The sequence below is a fragment of the Pan troglodytes genome, chromosome 2 (genome assembly GCF_028858775.2).
Source record: "Pan troglodytes isolate AG18354 chromosome 2, NHGRI_mPanTro3-v2.0_pri, whole genome shotgun sequence".
Taxonomy (NCBI): Eukaryota; Metazoa; Chordata; class Mammalia; order Primates; family Hominidae; genus Pan; species Pan troglodytes.
This window is the reverse complement of record NC_086015.1, coordinates 78,495,672-78,513,363: the sequence shown is the minus strand read 5'-3', so window position 1 is coordinate 78,513,363 and position 17,692 is coordinate 78,495,672. Positions and strand designations below refer to the sequence as shown.

General features: G+C 35.3%; 1 protein-coding gene across 2 annotated transcripts in view; it reads left to right on the top strand.

The window, feature by feature from the left end:
* The window catches only part of CNTN3 (contactin 3), a 358,137-nt gene that overhangs the window by 107,104 nt on the left and 233,341 nt on the right, over nucleotides 1-17,692 (top strand). For both annotated transcript variants that reach the window (XM_526232.7, XM_054680802.2), the window contains one exon: nucleotides 7,677-7,803. In XM_526232.7, coding sequence (XP_526232.2) covers nucleotides 7,677-7,803 — 127 coding nt within the window. The remainder of the gene's footprint in view (nucleotides 1-7,676; nucleotides 7,804-17,692) is intronic.

The window sequence follows — 17,692 nt, the reverse complement described above, 5'->3', positions numbered from 1 at the left end:
AAAATACAATCATTAAATCGTATTAGTTCTTTCCTTTTTTTCTTAGAGATGGGGTCTCACTGTGTTGCCCAGGCTGGAGTGCAGTGGTGTGTTCATGGCTCACTGCAGTTGCAAACTCCTGGGCCCAAGTGATCCTCCCATCTCAGCCTCTTGAGTAACTGGGACTATAGGCATGCACTACTGCACCCCACTAATTGTTATTTATTTATAGAGATGGAGTCTTGCTATGTTTCCCAGGCTTGTCTCGAACTCTTGGCTTCCTGTGATCCTCCTGCCTTGGCCTCCCAAAGTGCTGTGATTATAGGTGTGAGCCAGCACACCAGGCCTAGTATTAGTTCTTAATAGCTTCTCCATTACAACTAATTTACAAAAGGAATTCTTCATTGGATAATTATTTGCTCATAGAAACAGTGACCTTGAACTAGAGTTTGATATGAAACATTCTTTCTAAGATACATAAAGGGAATTGTGTCTGGTCCTAACAGGCCTTGACCTGAACCCTTTGTTAAAGAATAGAAACTGTTAGAAATAATGGGTTCCATAATAGAAATGAAATCATCTCTATTAAAACTTTTGAAAGTAATGTGTTAAAGAAATATTTGAAAAAGAGTTGATTAATGCACTCTTTTCATATGGTGAGTGAGAACCTTGTGAATTTGCACATTTCAAAAATGTACAATGAGTATAATAGAAAGAGGGAATGTAAGTGTTGTTTTTTTTTTTTCAGATAAATGGACCATTGACTGTGTTCTCCTGGTGTATTGTACACATTGCATATTGCATCCAACAATGGCATTCTAACTTTTTTTTTTAATCATGTGGGGTTGCTATTAAGCTGTCTAGCAAGAAAGGTATAATTATGGTCTGAGAATTATAGAAGGATGTCATGGAGGTTCAAAAACATTAAAGCTCACATTCATAAAAAGAAAATAGCATGAATTTAAATACAGAAAGCTATGAAGTACTTTGAAAACATTTTAATCTCCCAAGACTCCAACCCATCTCCTCCCACCCTGTTTTTCTGCCAAAAACATTATGTCCTGCACTATAACTATAAATTAACCCTTTCATTCAACTATAAAGAACATTTCAACAAGCAAAAATATAGCCGTTGGATTTAAACAGTATCAACATAAAACACTGGGCACTTTTAGAAGTACTCTCAAGTCCTCTTCTTTTATGGAATTATAGTACAGACTGATGTTAATCAGTCCAGTGAAATAGATCATACCTTTAAATCAAACTCTGCGATTAATTTATGAAAGCAAAGTGCCAAAATCAAGATACTTAACCTTAAACACAAACCATTTTGTACATATATTTTTATATGTGTGGACATTTTTGTGTTTCCTTCGGCAGGTTGCAATTAGAGGATGAATGCAATTCCTGGTAAAATCTCCATGCTTTGAAAGGGCTCTGCCATTCCAGCGAGCAGTATTATTTTACTTGAACATTTATTTCTAGGTCCTGTGAAGCTTAACCAGTCCCTGTCAGTTCCAATTCCCTAATTATTGAATGCCACTTCCCATGCAATGAGAAAAATCATGTAGTGAACTGTTAATTTCTCAATTTAAAGGGTTTTCATCGCTTTTATTGGTGTTATTTTGCTATCATACTCCAGGTGCATGCTATACTCTAGCACTTTTTCTTTTAACTTAATTGCTTGCTAACATTTCCAGATGTGGAAAACAGACACATTAGTTATTCCTAATAAGTATTTTATTTTCCTTTCTCATCTGAAGTGTATTATATTACCTTTTCCTTTTTTTCTAGAGCATTGGTTACAGTATAGCTTTTAGCTGCAGGTGACAAAATACATTAGAGGTTTATTTTTCCAACACATGATGTTTGGAATTATGTGGTTCATGTTGGTTCAGGAACTCAAAGATGTGAGAGCTCTGGGTTGCCTTTTCTGTAACATACTGTGTGTGTGTGTGTGGTGTGTGTGTGTGTGTATTTATGCACATATATAAATATATATTTTATACACACACACACACACACACACACACGTATAGTGTTCTCCCTCATGGTGTCCACTTGGTCGCAGTTGTTCCCAGCATTCTTTCCTTATGTGAAAATTTCTATATCAAAAAGGAAGCAAAGCAAGGTCAGCATTTTATTTACTTCAAAACAAAATCAGAGTAGAGACTTTTATCTAGAAGTTCTTAGCAGGTTAACCCATTGTTAAAGGTTGAATCGTGCTGCAACCCCACCCCCATCCCCAATTCACATGTTGGAGTCTTGAACTCCAGTACCCTATTATTTGAAAATAGGGTCATTGCTAATGTCATTAGTTAAGATGAGGTCATTAGAGTGGGCCCTCATCCATTATGACTGGTGCCCATATGAAAAAAGGGGAAATTTGGAGACAGAGACACACATAAAGGGAAGATGATATGAAGAGAGATACAGGGAGAAGATAGCCATCTACAAGCCAAGCAGAGAGGTCTGGAATAGATCCTTCTCTCACAACCCTCAGAAGAAATCAACCCTGCTAACACCTTGATACAGACTTTCAGCCCCCTGAGCCGTGAGACAAAAAATTCTGTTTTGGAAGCCACCCAGTCTGTGGTACTTTGTTATAGCAACCCTAGAAAATGAATACACCCTCTTGGGCTTTTAGTGCTCTCATAAGCCAATCTCCCCTGGCTACCCTGCTTCCCAGCCGAGAATGACAAAGAGTTCTGGAAAGCTAGTATCTCTGGAGCTTTCAGTCTCCACAGTGAAAGGCTGACTGTAAGGGCTGGAAAGAAGGGCAGGTGATAGCTATTGAGTGGACTACCAGCAGCATCTGCCACAGCCAGTTTTTCACATGTGGCACATGTCTGGCATTCAGATATTTGTTAAAGAAATGAAATATTCTAAGATCGAATACTTTATCTTCCTCTGACATTGGAAGCATATAAATGGAATTTTATTTTGGTCTTGTTTCTTTGGCATTTTCCAGCTTTAAACTACCATCGCCAAAATAGAAGATATCTCATTTCTAAAAAAAGTTTCCATCTTTTAAAAGTTTTTTCCTAAAGAATAGTGGGACCTAGAATATAGATCTTATTTCATTGGCGGCATATGATTTTACTTTCTTTGACCCAGGCTAGAGCTCATTCTGTTTGGGTTTGATGCCTTGTAAGTGCACGGAATATTCCTTTCTAAATTTATGTCCTCTTATATTCTGTCTTTAATTGCATTGCCTACCCTTACACCCTGTTGTGATTTACCCTGTGTTTTGAAATGCACTGCTGGTTTTTGTTTTCCATGTAGATATGACATAAATCAGTAAGGAAAAACAGGATGTGCTTTCCTGTTCCCTAGGAATTTCAGATACCATCATTGTCTTTTAGGAATCTCATTTCTTTTAGTAGAGTGATGCAGCTTGCCCAGAATCCCTTGTCTATGTTTTCTTTGTCAGTCTTCATAAAAATTGTATAGAGTATGACCATTAGAATTGATCATCTGCGGTTTGATCTTTTACGTGACATTACCTTAGGAGCTCATAAAGCTTGTACTTACATTCAAAGGCAGTTATTCCTTGTTGCCTGTAGGTGTTAGGGGGGAAAAATAACACCTTAGGATTGGATTTTTGGACTTATTAGTCCTGTTCGGAAGTGTGATATGCCCCTTATTTTAGGATGTACATTTAAAATGGAGCTTTGGAACCAGGCTAGCATGTCAAAAAAATGCCCCTGTCACAAAAAGTAAAGTTTAGCATCAATCTGAATGTTACGTTGAATCTATTAGTTAGGCAAAAGGCCCCCTTCTGTTTTCAGACAGGGTGCTTTTTACTGGTTATGAATAGCTGTGTGAATAGTCAAGGCTCTTGTCTTTTTGAGGATCAAAATTCATTTTGAAGAAAATGTTGGATAATTTCTTTTAGATTAGCAGAGACTTCAGAATCTATTCCTTTTAAGTTTATATTGCTGGCAAGAGACTAGAACATGAAACCCAGCATCTCTCATCACCTATTTCATTCCCGTGAAGCAAGATTGAGAGGCCTTGTCTCTTTTCTGAGTATGAAGCATGCACTGACCTGTCACGTTTGATTATTATTTTGTACTTACTTTTTAAGAGGCGTTGGAGGCTCCCAAATGGCTGCTGATGGCCTGAAAGCCTTTAGGAGCCTTAAATTTCAGAGATGGCAGATATGTGCCTCATAGGCCGTTAACTCCTGCGCCATCAGGAAATACTGAAGTTGAAAAAGCAGGCTGTTGGTTAATTTTCACCTCTGACCATATTGAGAACAGTGTGGCTTCATGGAAAGGGAAACAAACCAAGAATATGAGGACTAGGGTTGATATCAGGTCTTTCACCAAGAAACTCTGTTACTATGGTCAGGTCATTTAACCTTTCTAGGCCTCACTTCTTCTGGGGAGGCCAAACCACGTGCAAGGTGAGAAGATGAGCTCTGAAATTAAAATCTTAGCTTTATCAATCACTAGCTGTAAAATAGTATCTGCCTCATATAGAGTTATTATGAGGATTGTTTCATTCATCTTATTCATTCTACAGACAGATATTGAATATCTACTGTGTTCTAAGAGCTGAGTATACAGCAATGAATTCGATACAAATAAATAACAAACACATGCCTAAACATGTGTAGTGTTTATGTAGAAAGATCTCGTGAGGTTGTGAGATGTGCTTTGATATCTGTGACTGGTGGAAATGAAGGGTGTATAATGACTTTAGATGAGGGAGAATGCGGATGGTCACATTTAAGCTGAGAAGGTGACATTTATGCTAAATTCTGAATGACAAAAAGAAACCAGAACACAAGAAGAACAAATGTGTGAGCCCAGAAGTGACACGAAGCTCAGCATGTCTGAGAAGCAGGAACAAGAGCAGTGTGGCTAGACCTCAGAGATCAGGAGCTGGGGTCAGGGGAGATTGAAATAGGAGAAGCAAAGGATGTAAATAGCTGCTTAGTGTGCCTGGCACATAGTTCATGGTGCCTGGTTCAATAAATGTTAGCAAATTAGTAGTTATTATCCTTCTCTCAAAAGGATCTCAGAAGAAAATGCTCCTAGTAGTTTAACATTTTTATTTAAAATTAATAGTGACCTCTGGAGAAGCCATGTAGCATCGTTTGGGACATGACTTTTATTAGATAATGATAGGATGGGCATTTGAGTTTTTATTGTGACCACTTGGAGGAAATTTTTTGAACACCTCTCTTTGCCTTTTTCGTTTAAACCACTGCTTTCTTATCTCTACTAACCTTTCTTCTTTTGGTTTATCTCCCCAACTTTCCTGTTATTTCCAAATTTATACCATTATGTTAATGCATTATTGCTTTCAAGCTGTACATACATCAGAATTTGTCAGAAAAAAATGATGCTATCCCATCTCATAAATAATGAAATATATGTTATCAGAAGTAAATCAGAAGCTATTACACTAGAAAAATGTTAGGAAATGTTCACTATATTTACAAATATTTGTAAAAAGACATATTTTTGACTTTCTAGGACAATAAATTCAGTTAATAGAACAGAATGGCATTTTTGTTTTTACTTATTATTTCTATTCAGTGAATTGGTTGAGGGGCAAAAATGAAGAAAATAGCAATATTGCCTCTTTTAAATTAGGAGTGTTAGTAGCAATTTTAAAATCCATTTCTTCTGGAAGTTGCTCTTTCCTAAAAAGGGAAACAGAAGCTTTTTTTTTTTTCCTTTGGCAATTTCCCCTGATAGATGAAAGTAATGATCAGGTAAAGATCAGAGACTAAGGGGGATAGCAAGCTGCTTTCTTAAAGGATGGTGGGGATTAGTAAGGGCTAATTGTGTGGTGATGTTGTGGTGCAAAGTTGCCCCGAGTCAGCTGAGCTGTGAGCTTGCCCTTACTTCTAACAGTCTTTGAGTTCAAGAAGTTTCCAAACTATCCTCATTTTTGATAATTTGCTAAAAGGACTTACAAACGTTGCTGAAAACTGTTATACTCACAGTTATGTTATTTACAGGGAAAGTTTCCATTCTAAAATCAGCTAGAGGAAGACACACATAGGGCAGAGTCTGGAAGGTTTCAAACGCACAGCTTTTATTGTCCACAGGACATCTGACCCTTCCCGTATCAATGTGTGACAATACTCAAGGAGTATGATAGCCAACCAGGAACTCGTTGAGCCTCCGTGTCTAGAGTTATTTATTGAGACCTCATTATGTAGGTGTGACTGACTGGTTGCACATGTGGTTGAGCTCAGTCTCCATGTCATTTGATACCACGTGACCCAAATTTCTCACCCTTAATCACATGGTTAGTCTGTCTGATGTGGCCAGTTTCCAAGGCAAGACTATTGGGTGTGGCTGGCCCCACCCTAAGATCTAGTGTGGCCAGTCCCCATCCTAAACAGACATTTCAATCAGCTATGGCATAGATTACCTCCTGGAAGCTGAGGGCAAAGATCAGACCTAGGGTAAGGCCAAATTCCTTACATAAAGAGTGAGAGAGTATCCCTGCATGGACTGTGGAATCCATTATTCTAGAATGTGTGTTTTACATTCTGCAATGCTGTGTGAACTTGCTCATGCCACCTAACCACTCTTAGGCACAGCATTTGTCTTCTGTTGGGAATAATTATGGCATTTACCTCACAGAATATTCTGAGGATTAATGAACACATTTGGGCACACAGAATTTACTTTAGAATTTCAGCTTTAGCAGCTGCTATTTTTATCATTTCAATGATTATTTTAATCATATTGTTATTTTATTGTTGTTACACTTATGATAAATATTTTTATTAATGTAAACTGCTGTTCGAAGTAGCCAAAATGCCAGTTCATTGTTTTAGGGCCTTTTTTGCTGCTTCTTGATCTCGTTTTCTTTGTCTGACTTTTCATGGATTCTTTGTCTCTTAGTCTGTTTATTCATTCTCTGAGTTAATAGAAACTCCTCTGTAATTTTGCTGAGCATTCCAAGCAAAATAGGAAAGTAAAGAGCTTTTTTTGGGGGGGGCGAATTTGTTTGTTTTCAGAAATGCTATGGCAATGATTATACAACTGCAGTCCCATAAGCATTTGGTGGTGGTATTATCTTGTTCTTTTTTAAACACGTAGTACAATAGAGAGATTTGTTTTTTTTTTCTGTATGTGGAAATTCTCCTCAGAGCACGTTCAAGTTCTCTTAGCCAAAGTAGAAACATCTTTAAAAAGACACTTGTTCAGTGCTGTATCTTTCTCTTCAATTTGCTAGTAATAAAATGGACATCCCACCAAAATATTGAGTGTTTTTCATTCCAAATGGAAAAATAACATAATCAAGCTTAAGGTTTGCATGCCAAGCCGATTTTATGAAAATACTCAGGTGTTGAATTCATTTTGAATTCAGCTTTAGTTTGGCAAAAAGGCTATGACAAGAAAGACTTGGTGTAATAGTTTATTCACCAATCTACACTTAGATGTAGTTTGTTGTAATAAAAAGTAATTGCTGCGGTATGAAATGATCTTAATATGGCAATATTTTTCATACCAACGTTAGTTCTCATAGAGGTGGTACTATGCTGTTGAGTGGGTTAATTGATTCCCTTTAACAAAACAATGTCTACAGAGCATTTTGCTTTGTATGCAAATGGAGCAGTACTAGAATTTTTAGTTCCTTCTTTTCTTCAATACTGGAATGTAACTTTTTACAATGCCTTTTGCTGATTATTATTTTTTGGATGTCTCCCACCCATATAGGTGAGCTTCTCTTACAAGGCCCTGTATTTATCAAAGAACCCAGCAACAGCATTTTCCCTGTTGGTTCAGAAGATAAAAAAATAACTTTAAATTGTGAAGCAAGAGGCAATCCGTCACCTCATTACAGGTACAGTGAAAAGTTTGAAAATTCAAATAAAAAAAAAATAAACACACTTATGTGGCGATTGTGAATTTTTTTTTTGCTTCAATATATTTATGCCATCAGTAAGAAAAAAATACGTGAGGCTATAGTTGTATGATATATTCAACAGATTTAATATATGAAGATTTAAATCTATATGTAGCATATACTTGATTAATTATTGATCATGGCAGAATCCCTAAAGTAAATAATGTCTTTTCATTGATGTATAGTGCAATTTAATTTATAAACTTGGATTTACATGTACTTGTCAAGAACACATTCATTGTGGGGATGAAATTGTGTTTTAAAGTTAATTTGAAATCATAGTTAAACAAATACTTCTGTGTGCCACCTTTTGTCTGTTTACCATTTTACTGGATATGTGCTTGGAGGTTCAATAAGTATGGAAGAATAAAATGTATTCTTACCAAAGTTATTTTAGTGATTTTTGAAGAGAAAACATATTTCATTTGTTAGATGTATATCAAGTTAAAGTCTATATTTTTAAGATTATATAAACAATTGCTCTTCACTGAAAACTTTCAAATATCATGCAAAAGTATAAGGAAAAAAGAAAAACAAATCCATACTCCCACCACCTTAAGAAAAAAATATTGATATTTTGGGGATGATGATGGATTATTTGGATCAAATGGGTATTTGTATTATTAAATAACCCAGGATTAATCATTTTTACTCTTAGGAGTGCTTGGGAGACCCACTTTCATGAAGAGATGAATTATTTATAAATTACATGCTGCATTCTTATAAGTGGTTGAAAGAAAGTATTCAAGACACCTTTAAAACAACACGCTCTTTCATGCAATGTGAACATCTACTATGAAAACCCCATTCACATTATTAGTTTGCTTGACAAAACCTTTTCTATAATCTGCACAATAAGCAAACTTCAGCTAGTATTAATAAAATTTTAAATGTTTAGAGTTGTAATTTAGATCTTATTGAGCCTCTATTGTTCTCTTAAACTATATAAATAATTGAAGCCAATAGTCATTGGTAAATTGGGTCAAGATTGGGGTAGAAGGTAGGTTTTGTATTTTTGCATCTGGAAGTAATCAAGATCAGTCTCTTTCAACAATATTTAACAACATATTTATTGGGGCCCTATTGTATACTTCAACAAAATAAGCATTATAATTCCAGGTTACTGATTAGAGTTGGCAAAGATGAGAAAAAGTTTTTCTCTGCCTCTACCTCTTTCTATAGAAATAAGAAAGTTATTTAATAAAATCATTTATAAAAGGAAGAAACTATTTCATGAACTAGTTCCATTAATCAGACATAAGCATATGCAACATCTGGAAATATTTTCTTCTTACGGGGAAAGTTGAACAGATCAGCTTAACAATATTTTTTTCCAGCATGTTTGTAAGGCATTCTAACACCTTTTAAATGCATCTGTTTGTTTCTCCCTGAAATGAAAGATTATTCTCATAGACATAGCTGTAAATATGATAAAGCAGCCATGTGAATGACTCACGTGTGGGCTGTTTTTCTGTTGTCAGTAAAGTTGTATTTCCTGGTGTTTATCTTACGAATAATTTGGTGATAAATGTGTTCACCTGAAAAGTTGTCAAGATACAAGATTTAGTCATATAGGAATGTATTTCTAAATGAATAGATTGTTTGTATAGTTTTATCAAATAGCCAAAGGTCTTGAGCTTAGATATCCAAAAATAACCTTGTGTAGTAATTATGTCTTTAAATAACAGGTGCCTATTGTAATGCCATGGAGTCTGTATTTAAATATATTGATAACATGTAAAATGTTGATAAAGAAGTTTCACTGTTTGCATAGTGATTCTTGTTTTATTATACGTCCTGGGATATCATCCTGGCATTTATATGTTGCAATTTTAACAAAATCTGTTACTGAGACTAGGAGATGTGTGATTTGGGCTGATTTATTAGTTTTAGGTTTGATAAATGAAGAAATTTAACATGTTTGGTATTGTTTGATGATTTTTGGTTTGTAGCCAAATAGAGCAGATCCTTTCATTATAACTTTAAAAATTTTCTAAAATTAAGATTTCTAACCAATATAAAATTTCACTTAAACTAAAAGTTTATGACCACTAGAAATTGAGACCTAGAAAACACAAGAGAAGCTCGTTTCATTCTAAGAAATATCAGACTTTGTTTTAACAAGAAACAACCCCTTGTTATTCATGTTATCTGAGTAAGAAATAGATTGTGCCACTGCAGTAAATGGGATATGGAATAATGTGGATTGTAATGACAAATTTATCTTTTTAGATGACATCTTTATTTTTGGCCTATTTTTTTCCTACCTTTTAATTTTAATATTCAACTAGGTAATATTTCACATTATTCTTTAAAATGGTTCAGAATAAAATATGCTTGCCTATTCCTATTTTTTATTGTCCTTCAAAAATCACAAATAAATACTATAAATATATAATGACATCGAGGACATAAAAAGGAAGAATATGGTGGATCTTTTTACATGAAGTCAGAAAAAATATTTTTTAACATATATAATCATAAATATAAGCAGATAGGGAGACAGCCAAGGAGGAATATTAAGGAGCCATGTGAAACCACTTGTTAAAGGCAATCCAAACATGTTTTTAAGGATTCAGAATAAAGTTAAAGAATCTTGTAAAAGAATGTCCTTTGAAAGACCAATCCTGCCTTATAGACTGATGCCAACTTGTCTGAAGAGTGATCTTGTCTTTGTTTTTATCCCATCAGGTAAAAAAGAACTCTTAACTGGCCATGTTAGAAATCCAAAAGTTCAGAAATTCTCAAGAGAAATTACTCGTCTTAGGATTTAATTGAGGATTTTATTCTTTCTTTTGCAGTTCCCTGCCTGAGCCCCAAAGCCTATATTTAAAGGTTAATTAGTATTCAATCTCATTGTAATTGCTGATAGTGCTGAAGGAGGTTACCCTGAGGAAGTATTAATACTTTTTCTAAATGGGAAAGATTTTCTTCCACTTTTTGTGGGGTTAGAAATGTCCAATCAACTAATGCTAAGATGAAAGACCACAAATAGGAGAATCCCTGGTCGCTGCTGCTGATGCCATTTAAAGGGGCCACTTGTTTCAGTGAGATTGGGGTAAAATAGGTACATGCCAACAGGGACCAGGCAAATAACAACTTTGAAAGAGGATGGCCTGCCTGAAGAACATATAGACATATTGAATAATGACTGGAAACTGTCTATCATTCAACCCTAAGCCTATCATTATGTGGTCATAACTGCTTCTCAGCACTGGCCAATTGTTACCATCTAGGAATCCTGGTCCGGTATTACCAAAGCTTTCTAAGAGAGTTTTACAATTTAGATATTTTCATTTTGGAATCTCTAACTTTACTGTTAACTCTGTTTTTCTTTTAAAACATAATGTAGACCAAAAAAGGTAAGTCGTAAGTCTGAATGTGGCCCATGTGGGCCTTGTGTTTCCAACTTTTAGTCTAGCTCAAGACTTAGAGGTTTGCTGTCCAATATGGTAGCCAGTAATCACATGTGGCCCTTGAAATTTAAATCAATTAAGTTGAATTAAAAATTCAGTTGTTCAGTCACAGAAGCTTCATTTCAAGTGCTTGGTAGCCACGTGTGGCTAGTTGCCACTGTATTTGACAGTACAGATGAATATGTCTAGGCTTGCAGAATGTTTCAGGTCGACCCCTGGGCCCACAACTCTTTTCTATAAATGCTTTCATTTTTCTCTCTTCACAAGGAAGTAAACAGAACGTTATTCTCTTTCAGCTCTATAGGAACAGGTAAACAATTTTAATAGAGTGTAAGGAATCTTGGATACAGAAGTTGTAAGGGCTAAATATCATTGCAAAGTGGAGGTCTTTCCTGGCCACAGTTGCCCTTAAACATGGTTGTCTATAATGGAGTCACATCCTGCACATATTTAATTTACTGATAGTCAACTGAATGCATTTAATTTACTGATAGTCAACTAAATGCATTCAGTATAAGAAAGAGAGGGAAAATAAAATAATATGCTAATTTCTGCTAACCATTTATTCAAGGAGTGGATGTAAGGAAGGGAAGTCTGAGTTTATTTCTTGTCTATATATTGACACAGTAATATATATCTAGGCACACAGAGTACTATACATAGTACTGTATTTGGTGCTATATATATATATACACACACTATGTGTATGCTGTCAATTCTATATACATATAGTGTTCCATTTTTAGAATATATAGTACATATATAGTATATGTGCTATATGCTAGTCTATCATAATATAGCATATATATGACATTTTAAGCATAATTTTGATTATATGCAATTTGTCCTTTACATATTTCTTATTGCTATGTAAGATCTGATATCATTGTTATTTTACTTTTATGTGTCAAGACGAGTTATTGTTCCTCTAAATTATTTTGGCACTTAAAGAAATGAAATCCTTTTTGTCAGATTTATAAGTCCAGTTCGCTGTGTTCATGCTCAAGTTCAACTCCTTTCCACATCCTGGCTTCTCCAGCTGGTGAGCTCTGGTCCCCACACCCACAATCAGCCACATTTGAGAGTAATGAAATAGTCACATGGTGGAATGAAGACAAAACATAAACACACTAAAGAATATCTACAGTGCCTGAGGCAAACAGAGGTAGATACACCTCTTACTGGGCAACTTAAACTTGGTTGCACTATCATCTCTCCTAGGAAGCGTTCTTGACATCCTTAGTGCTGGATTCTGTGCTCAAACAATGTGCCCAACCATTGCATTGCATTACCTGTATGATAAAGCTTATCAAAATGAAGTCAGATTGCCCTAGTAGGCTGTAACTCCTTTAAAACTGAAGACACCTTTAACGGTGAAGTGTGTCCTTCATTCTTACATTCCAAATGCCTAGCAAAATAGTGAATGCCTAATTAATGGCATCAACAAAGTGGTATAAAGGTAATAAGGTGGAAAACAAATAATGGAATTTGGGATTGTATTATCTTTCAGGAGTCAATAATATCATGAAGGATCACAGGGTCAGAAGTTGTTAATAGTTTATTCTGTAAGATATTCTTAAATTTGTATTGAGTCTTATTTTTTGGCTCCATTTAAAGACAAATTGCCTTGAGGTGACAAAGATGGCTGCCTGGAACTCCAGGCTACTCATTTCTTCTGCAAAATGTCAACTGGAAGAGTAGGGTATCTTTCTAATAAATGTCATCAAAAACTCCAAATGGTGTCAGAAAAATGTGAAATAAAAATGAAGCTAATCCTGTCAGTAGTCAATACCCAGCAGAGACATAAAGGTTAGATTTTAGATATTAAAGGTGATAGTATAACAAAATAAATCATATCCTTTTTTTGTTTCTCTTTCTTGTGTTTTTTCAGTGGGGCAAGGGGAATGGATGCACACATATTGATCAAACACAAGCTAAATCAGTTGGGTCACATTCACATTCTTAAGCAATCGGTAAGGTTGAGCCATGGAATGTTCTGACTGGCCAGGCCAGGGTCGTATGAGGAGGGCTGCTTTAAAGGAGAATGGAGGAGCTGCTACCAGGAAAAGCTAAGATGGCTGCAGGGAAGGCAATAAGGGAAAACATCTGTAACACTCCTTGAAATAATTTTAAGAGAATCCCTGATTGATATGAACCAGGTTAGAACCATGGAAAGTGAACAGTTGTTTTTAATCCCAATGTAGCTCTCTAATCTGTTTTATGTTTTTATGTATGTTCAAAATTTATCGATGAGTGAGAAATGGGAATCTATATCATAAAACACATTTTAAACATTCAATTTTTTAAAAAAACAGCATGGCAACTTTAACTCATTTAGGTCTTTAGCAATTATTGCTGAAGTCTAACTAGTTATTTTTGGATAAAGTATTGAATATGCAAATTCAGACATTCATTCTTTCGAAGGCTGCAATTATTCTCATCACTTCAGTAAACATATTAACAAACATTGCATTTGAACACAAACACATTTGCTTATTAACTTGAAAGCTGCATCTAAAACCACAAATTGCTTCTGTGATTAAATTTCTAATTTTCCTGTCAAACCCCAAATAAAGTATTGCCTGTTGATTTAACAAGTGTTTAGTGTGGGCATATTTCCTAAACCCAAATCCCAGACCCCCCCGAATTTTCGTAAGTTATTTTGTTCTTTTCGCGTTGGTTCATGCTGAAGTTTAAAATGCAACGTTTGTTTTTCTCTAGAATGTTGTTTGTATGTCCATTGTCCAGACCAGATCTTGTGTGACAGAGTAGATATTCTGAAAGACAATAGCTTTATATAATCAACTGTGAGGTGAATTCTATTTGGGGTTTATTTTTTAAACTACTTAAAGTCAGTTTTGTTAGCTTCAATTTCAAGTTGTGATATTGTCTAGCCTTATTAGCAAGTTCAAATGGAAGACGCAATTTAGAGCCTGCTGCCTTAAATTATAGCAATGACAAAATAGATCTGTGTTTATATTCATTATTGTTATTCCGTATGCTAGTGTGGTTTTGTGAAAAGGTTGCCATTTCTGATAATACCTAATGTGTTAAATAATAATAACTAGTAAGATAAAGGAAAATAATGATGCATTAATTCCCTCTATCTTTAAGATTGTTTATTGGCAATATGGATGACCACAGTCCGTGAAGACTATGCGGAGGTTAGTAATGGCTAGGGTAGAAAATAGAATTAGATTGCTTTATTCAAGAAACTTCTATTAGTCCCTGTCATGTACAAAATATGATGCCTGATGGTAGAAATTCAACAGTGATTGAAATAGTCATTATCCAGTGGAGTTTACATACTTTGAAAAGCACCTTTTGACTCTTAGAATTTAGGCTTTTTTACTGATTTAACTCATTATTATACAAATTTGTGTTTACAGGCACACACATACACACACACACACATTCGTTTTCTTTCTATCTCTCAAACATAGTTTGTTCTTTGTGTTGGAAGGCAGTGATTTTTATACCCTCAGCCATTGATGTTTTAGTTTATTTCCTGAAAGTGACAATGAAAGTTTTTATCATTTAGGAGTAATAACTACCAGTTTTGAAATATCTCCTATGTCAGGTATATTATGCTTTCTATTCAAGAATCAAACATTGTTGGCCTCAGGGCATGCAGCTGTTTTAAGGAAATTGTATTCAAATTCGTTTATAGGTGGAAATCTGCTTTAGACTCCACCATTATATTTTATTAAGCTTGGTCCAGTCCTCTCAGACACTACCTTTTCTAGCCAGTGTCCCTGTTGTGTGTAGAGAATGTAACTAAGATTTAAAAGAAGGGGATTGATCAAAGATACGCTCCTTTAAGTAGGCCAATAACCCAGGACTTCTAATTCCAGTACCCCAAATATTTCTTTCTGATTATTGACTGAGACACAAGTTCACATAGAACCTTCACACAAACCAGTTTAAGAGGATGAAAGCTCATTGAGAATTACTAGATTTATGAAATATGAGTAATAAATCATTTCTCACTTGTGATTCTAAAAGCAGATTCTAATTTGTGTAAAATGAGTGTTTGAACACTGAAGGCTGACACTGAACTTGTAGGATCATTCAAGTGTGTTACAACATGATAATTATGCAACAGTGTTTAATCTTGTGACATTTACCACCAAGCTGAAGCTACAAGGCTACTCTGCTTCTGGAGCACAATGTAAATGTTATATGATTGAAATGCTGGTGTGTGTAGCCCCAAGAGACACGAGGTTGTCTTCTTTTGTTCCAGATCACTGCATTAAGCCTTTTGGAATGGGATTTGGGTATACAAATATACTTTTATGAAGTTTTAAATAATTTTCATATTTCAAAAAGATTTCATTCTGATACTTAGAGTTCCTGGTGAACTTTTAAATTCCTTGATAAAAGTAGAAATTTGTAATTTTTACAAAGAATTATGAATATGCAGAACTAAAAGGCAATATTTACTACTAAAAGCTTCCCAAATTTATGACCTGAGTGTGCCATTTACCTGTCACAACTTACTACTGAATGTTTGAATGTTGTGTTCATGAAGCCCGGACAGTTGGATTACAGTTTCCTGCAAAGAAAATGAGTCTAATTTGAAGATTTATTGGACACATACTTTGTAAAAGAAGGAGCTGAACCTGCGTATCCCTTCAAGTTTTTTTTGTTTGTTTGTTTTTTGTTTTTTGTTTTTTGAGACAGGATCTGGCTCTGTTGCCAACACTGGAGTGCAGTGGTGCCATCTCAGCTGGCAGCAACTTCCATCTTCCAGGCTTAAGCCCTCTCACCTTAGTCTCCCGAGTAGCTGGGACTACAAGCGCATGCCATCACACCTGGCTAATTTTCACATTTTTTTTTGTAAAGATGGTTTCTCCGTGTTGCCCAGGCTGGTCTCAAACTACTGGCTTCAAGAGATCTTCCCAGCTTGGCCTCCCAAAGTACTAGGATTACAGGCATGAGCCACTGTGCCTGGCCCTTATTATTCATTTCTTACATGAATGAAAATACTAGACATACTTAGAAATCAGTCCCAAATATGAGTATTTTGCATTGGGAACTTACATATACTAGTTTGTTTCTCAGGATAAAATATTAATATCTGTTGGCAGCTTAGGCCCAGAGATTACTTGCACATTTCAGAGTTTAAACAAAGACACCCCTTTTGAGTTCACATATTTTCAGCAAGAGGAAAAACAATCAATGTTTAATAAGATATTGAGAAATTTTATATAACCTGGGGTGAGTTCCATTTAATGATGAATAGTATTAGGCAGGAGAAAAATAATTATATTGCTTTGTTAAAAGAAAATTAACATTCTTCTGGTTATGGCAAGTATATTTTAGCTCTAAAGAGTTTACTAACGTGAATGCACTAATACTTTGGGAACATATTTAAAAATGCAGGAACATATTTTAAAAATAATAGTCTTTGCCTTTTCACATAGTGAAATAATCTAGGGATTGTGTCTGTATGATGAAGACCGAACTAAAGGAAGTGAGAAGCATTTGTGTGTAATGGAACAAATCTTTCTCATTTTGATTCTTCAGTCAAAACATAAGGATGATAGTTTTACATCTTGGACACCTAATGAAATAAAGTATATTCCAGCATACTTTATGGTTTCTTAAATCTTTCCATCTGTTAAATATGTAAGAATAAGTGCTTCTTCATATTTTTTTATCTTTAAAATTTTCCATATAGCCACTGTACCTTGATTATTCTTCAGCTAAACACAAAAACACAATTTTCAAATGAAGCTATCAGGCATGCTTAGTCAGGCCATAAACATTCTAAGTCCTGAGCTAAAAAGTGTTTTTTCCTATAAAAACTGCTCTTCTTAGGTAAGATAAACTCAAGTGCCCTTTGTCATGAGAGTCTTTCCTTCAAAAGTGTTTGAACGTAACTGCATCTTTTCTGATTTGGGTTTAGAGGAGTTTTTCCCTCTGCAAGCATTTAGTCACTTAGTAACTGAGAAATCTCTTACAGCTTAAAAATTAAACCCACCCACTTGTGATTTACTGTCAGATGTATTCTTTAAAAGTCAATGTCAGTATGTATTCTCATCCCACTTTTTGCTGACATCTCAGGGCAGGTACCATCCAACCATATGTGGAAGACATAGTCTGTTCCATGTAAAAGGAGAGGAGTAAAAGCATTCGATCGAACATAGAACCAACATGTGCTTGATGGGAATGGAACAGAAGAGAAGCAAAGGGGACAGATGGGTTTGCAGCCTTTGATGGGACCTCCTCCCATACTAACCATGGCATTTGCCCGTTTGTTGAATGCATTCCCTGTGGAAGCACTGAGCTGAGAGCTTTGCATACATTGTCTGAATAAATTTGAAGAGCAATCCTATGGGATAGATGGAATTCTCTCCATTTTATATATTAAAAGCTTAGGTTCAGGGGTGTTAGGTAATTTTCCA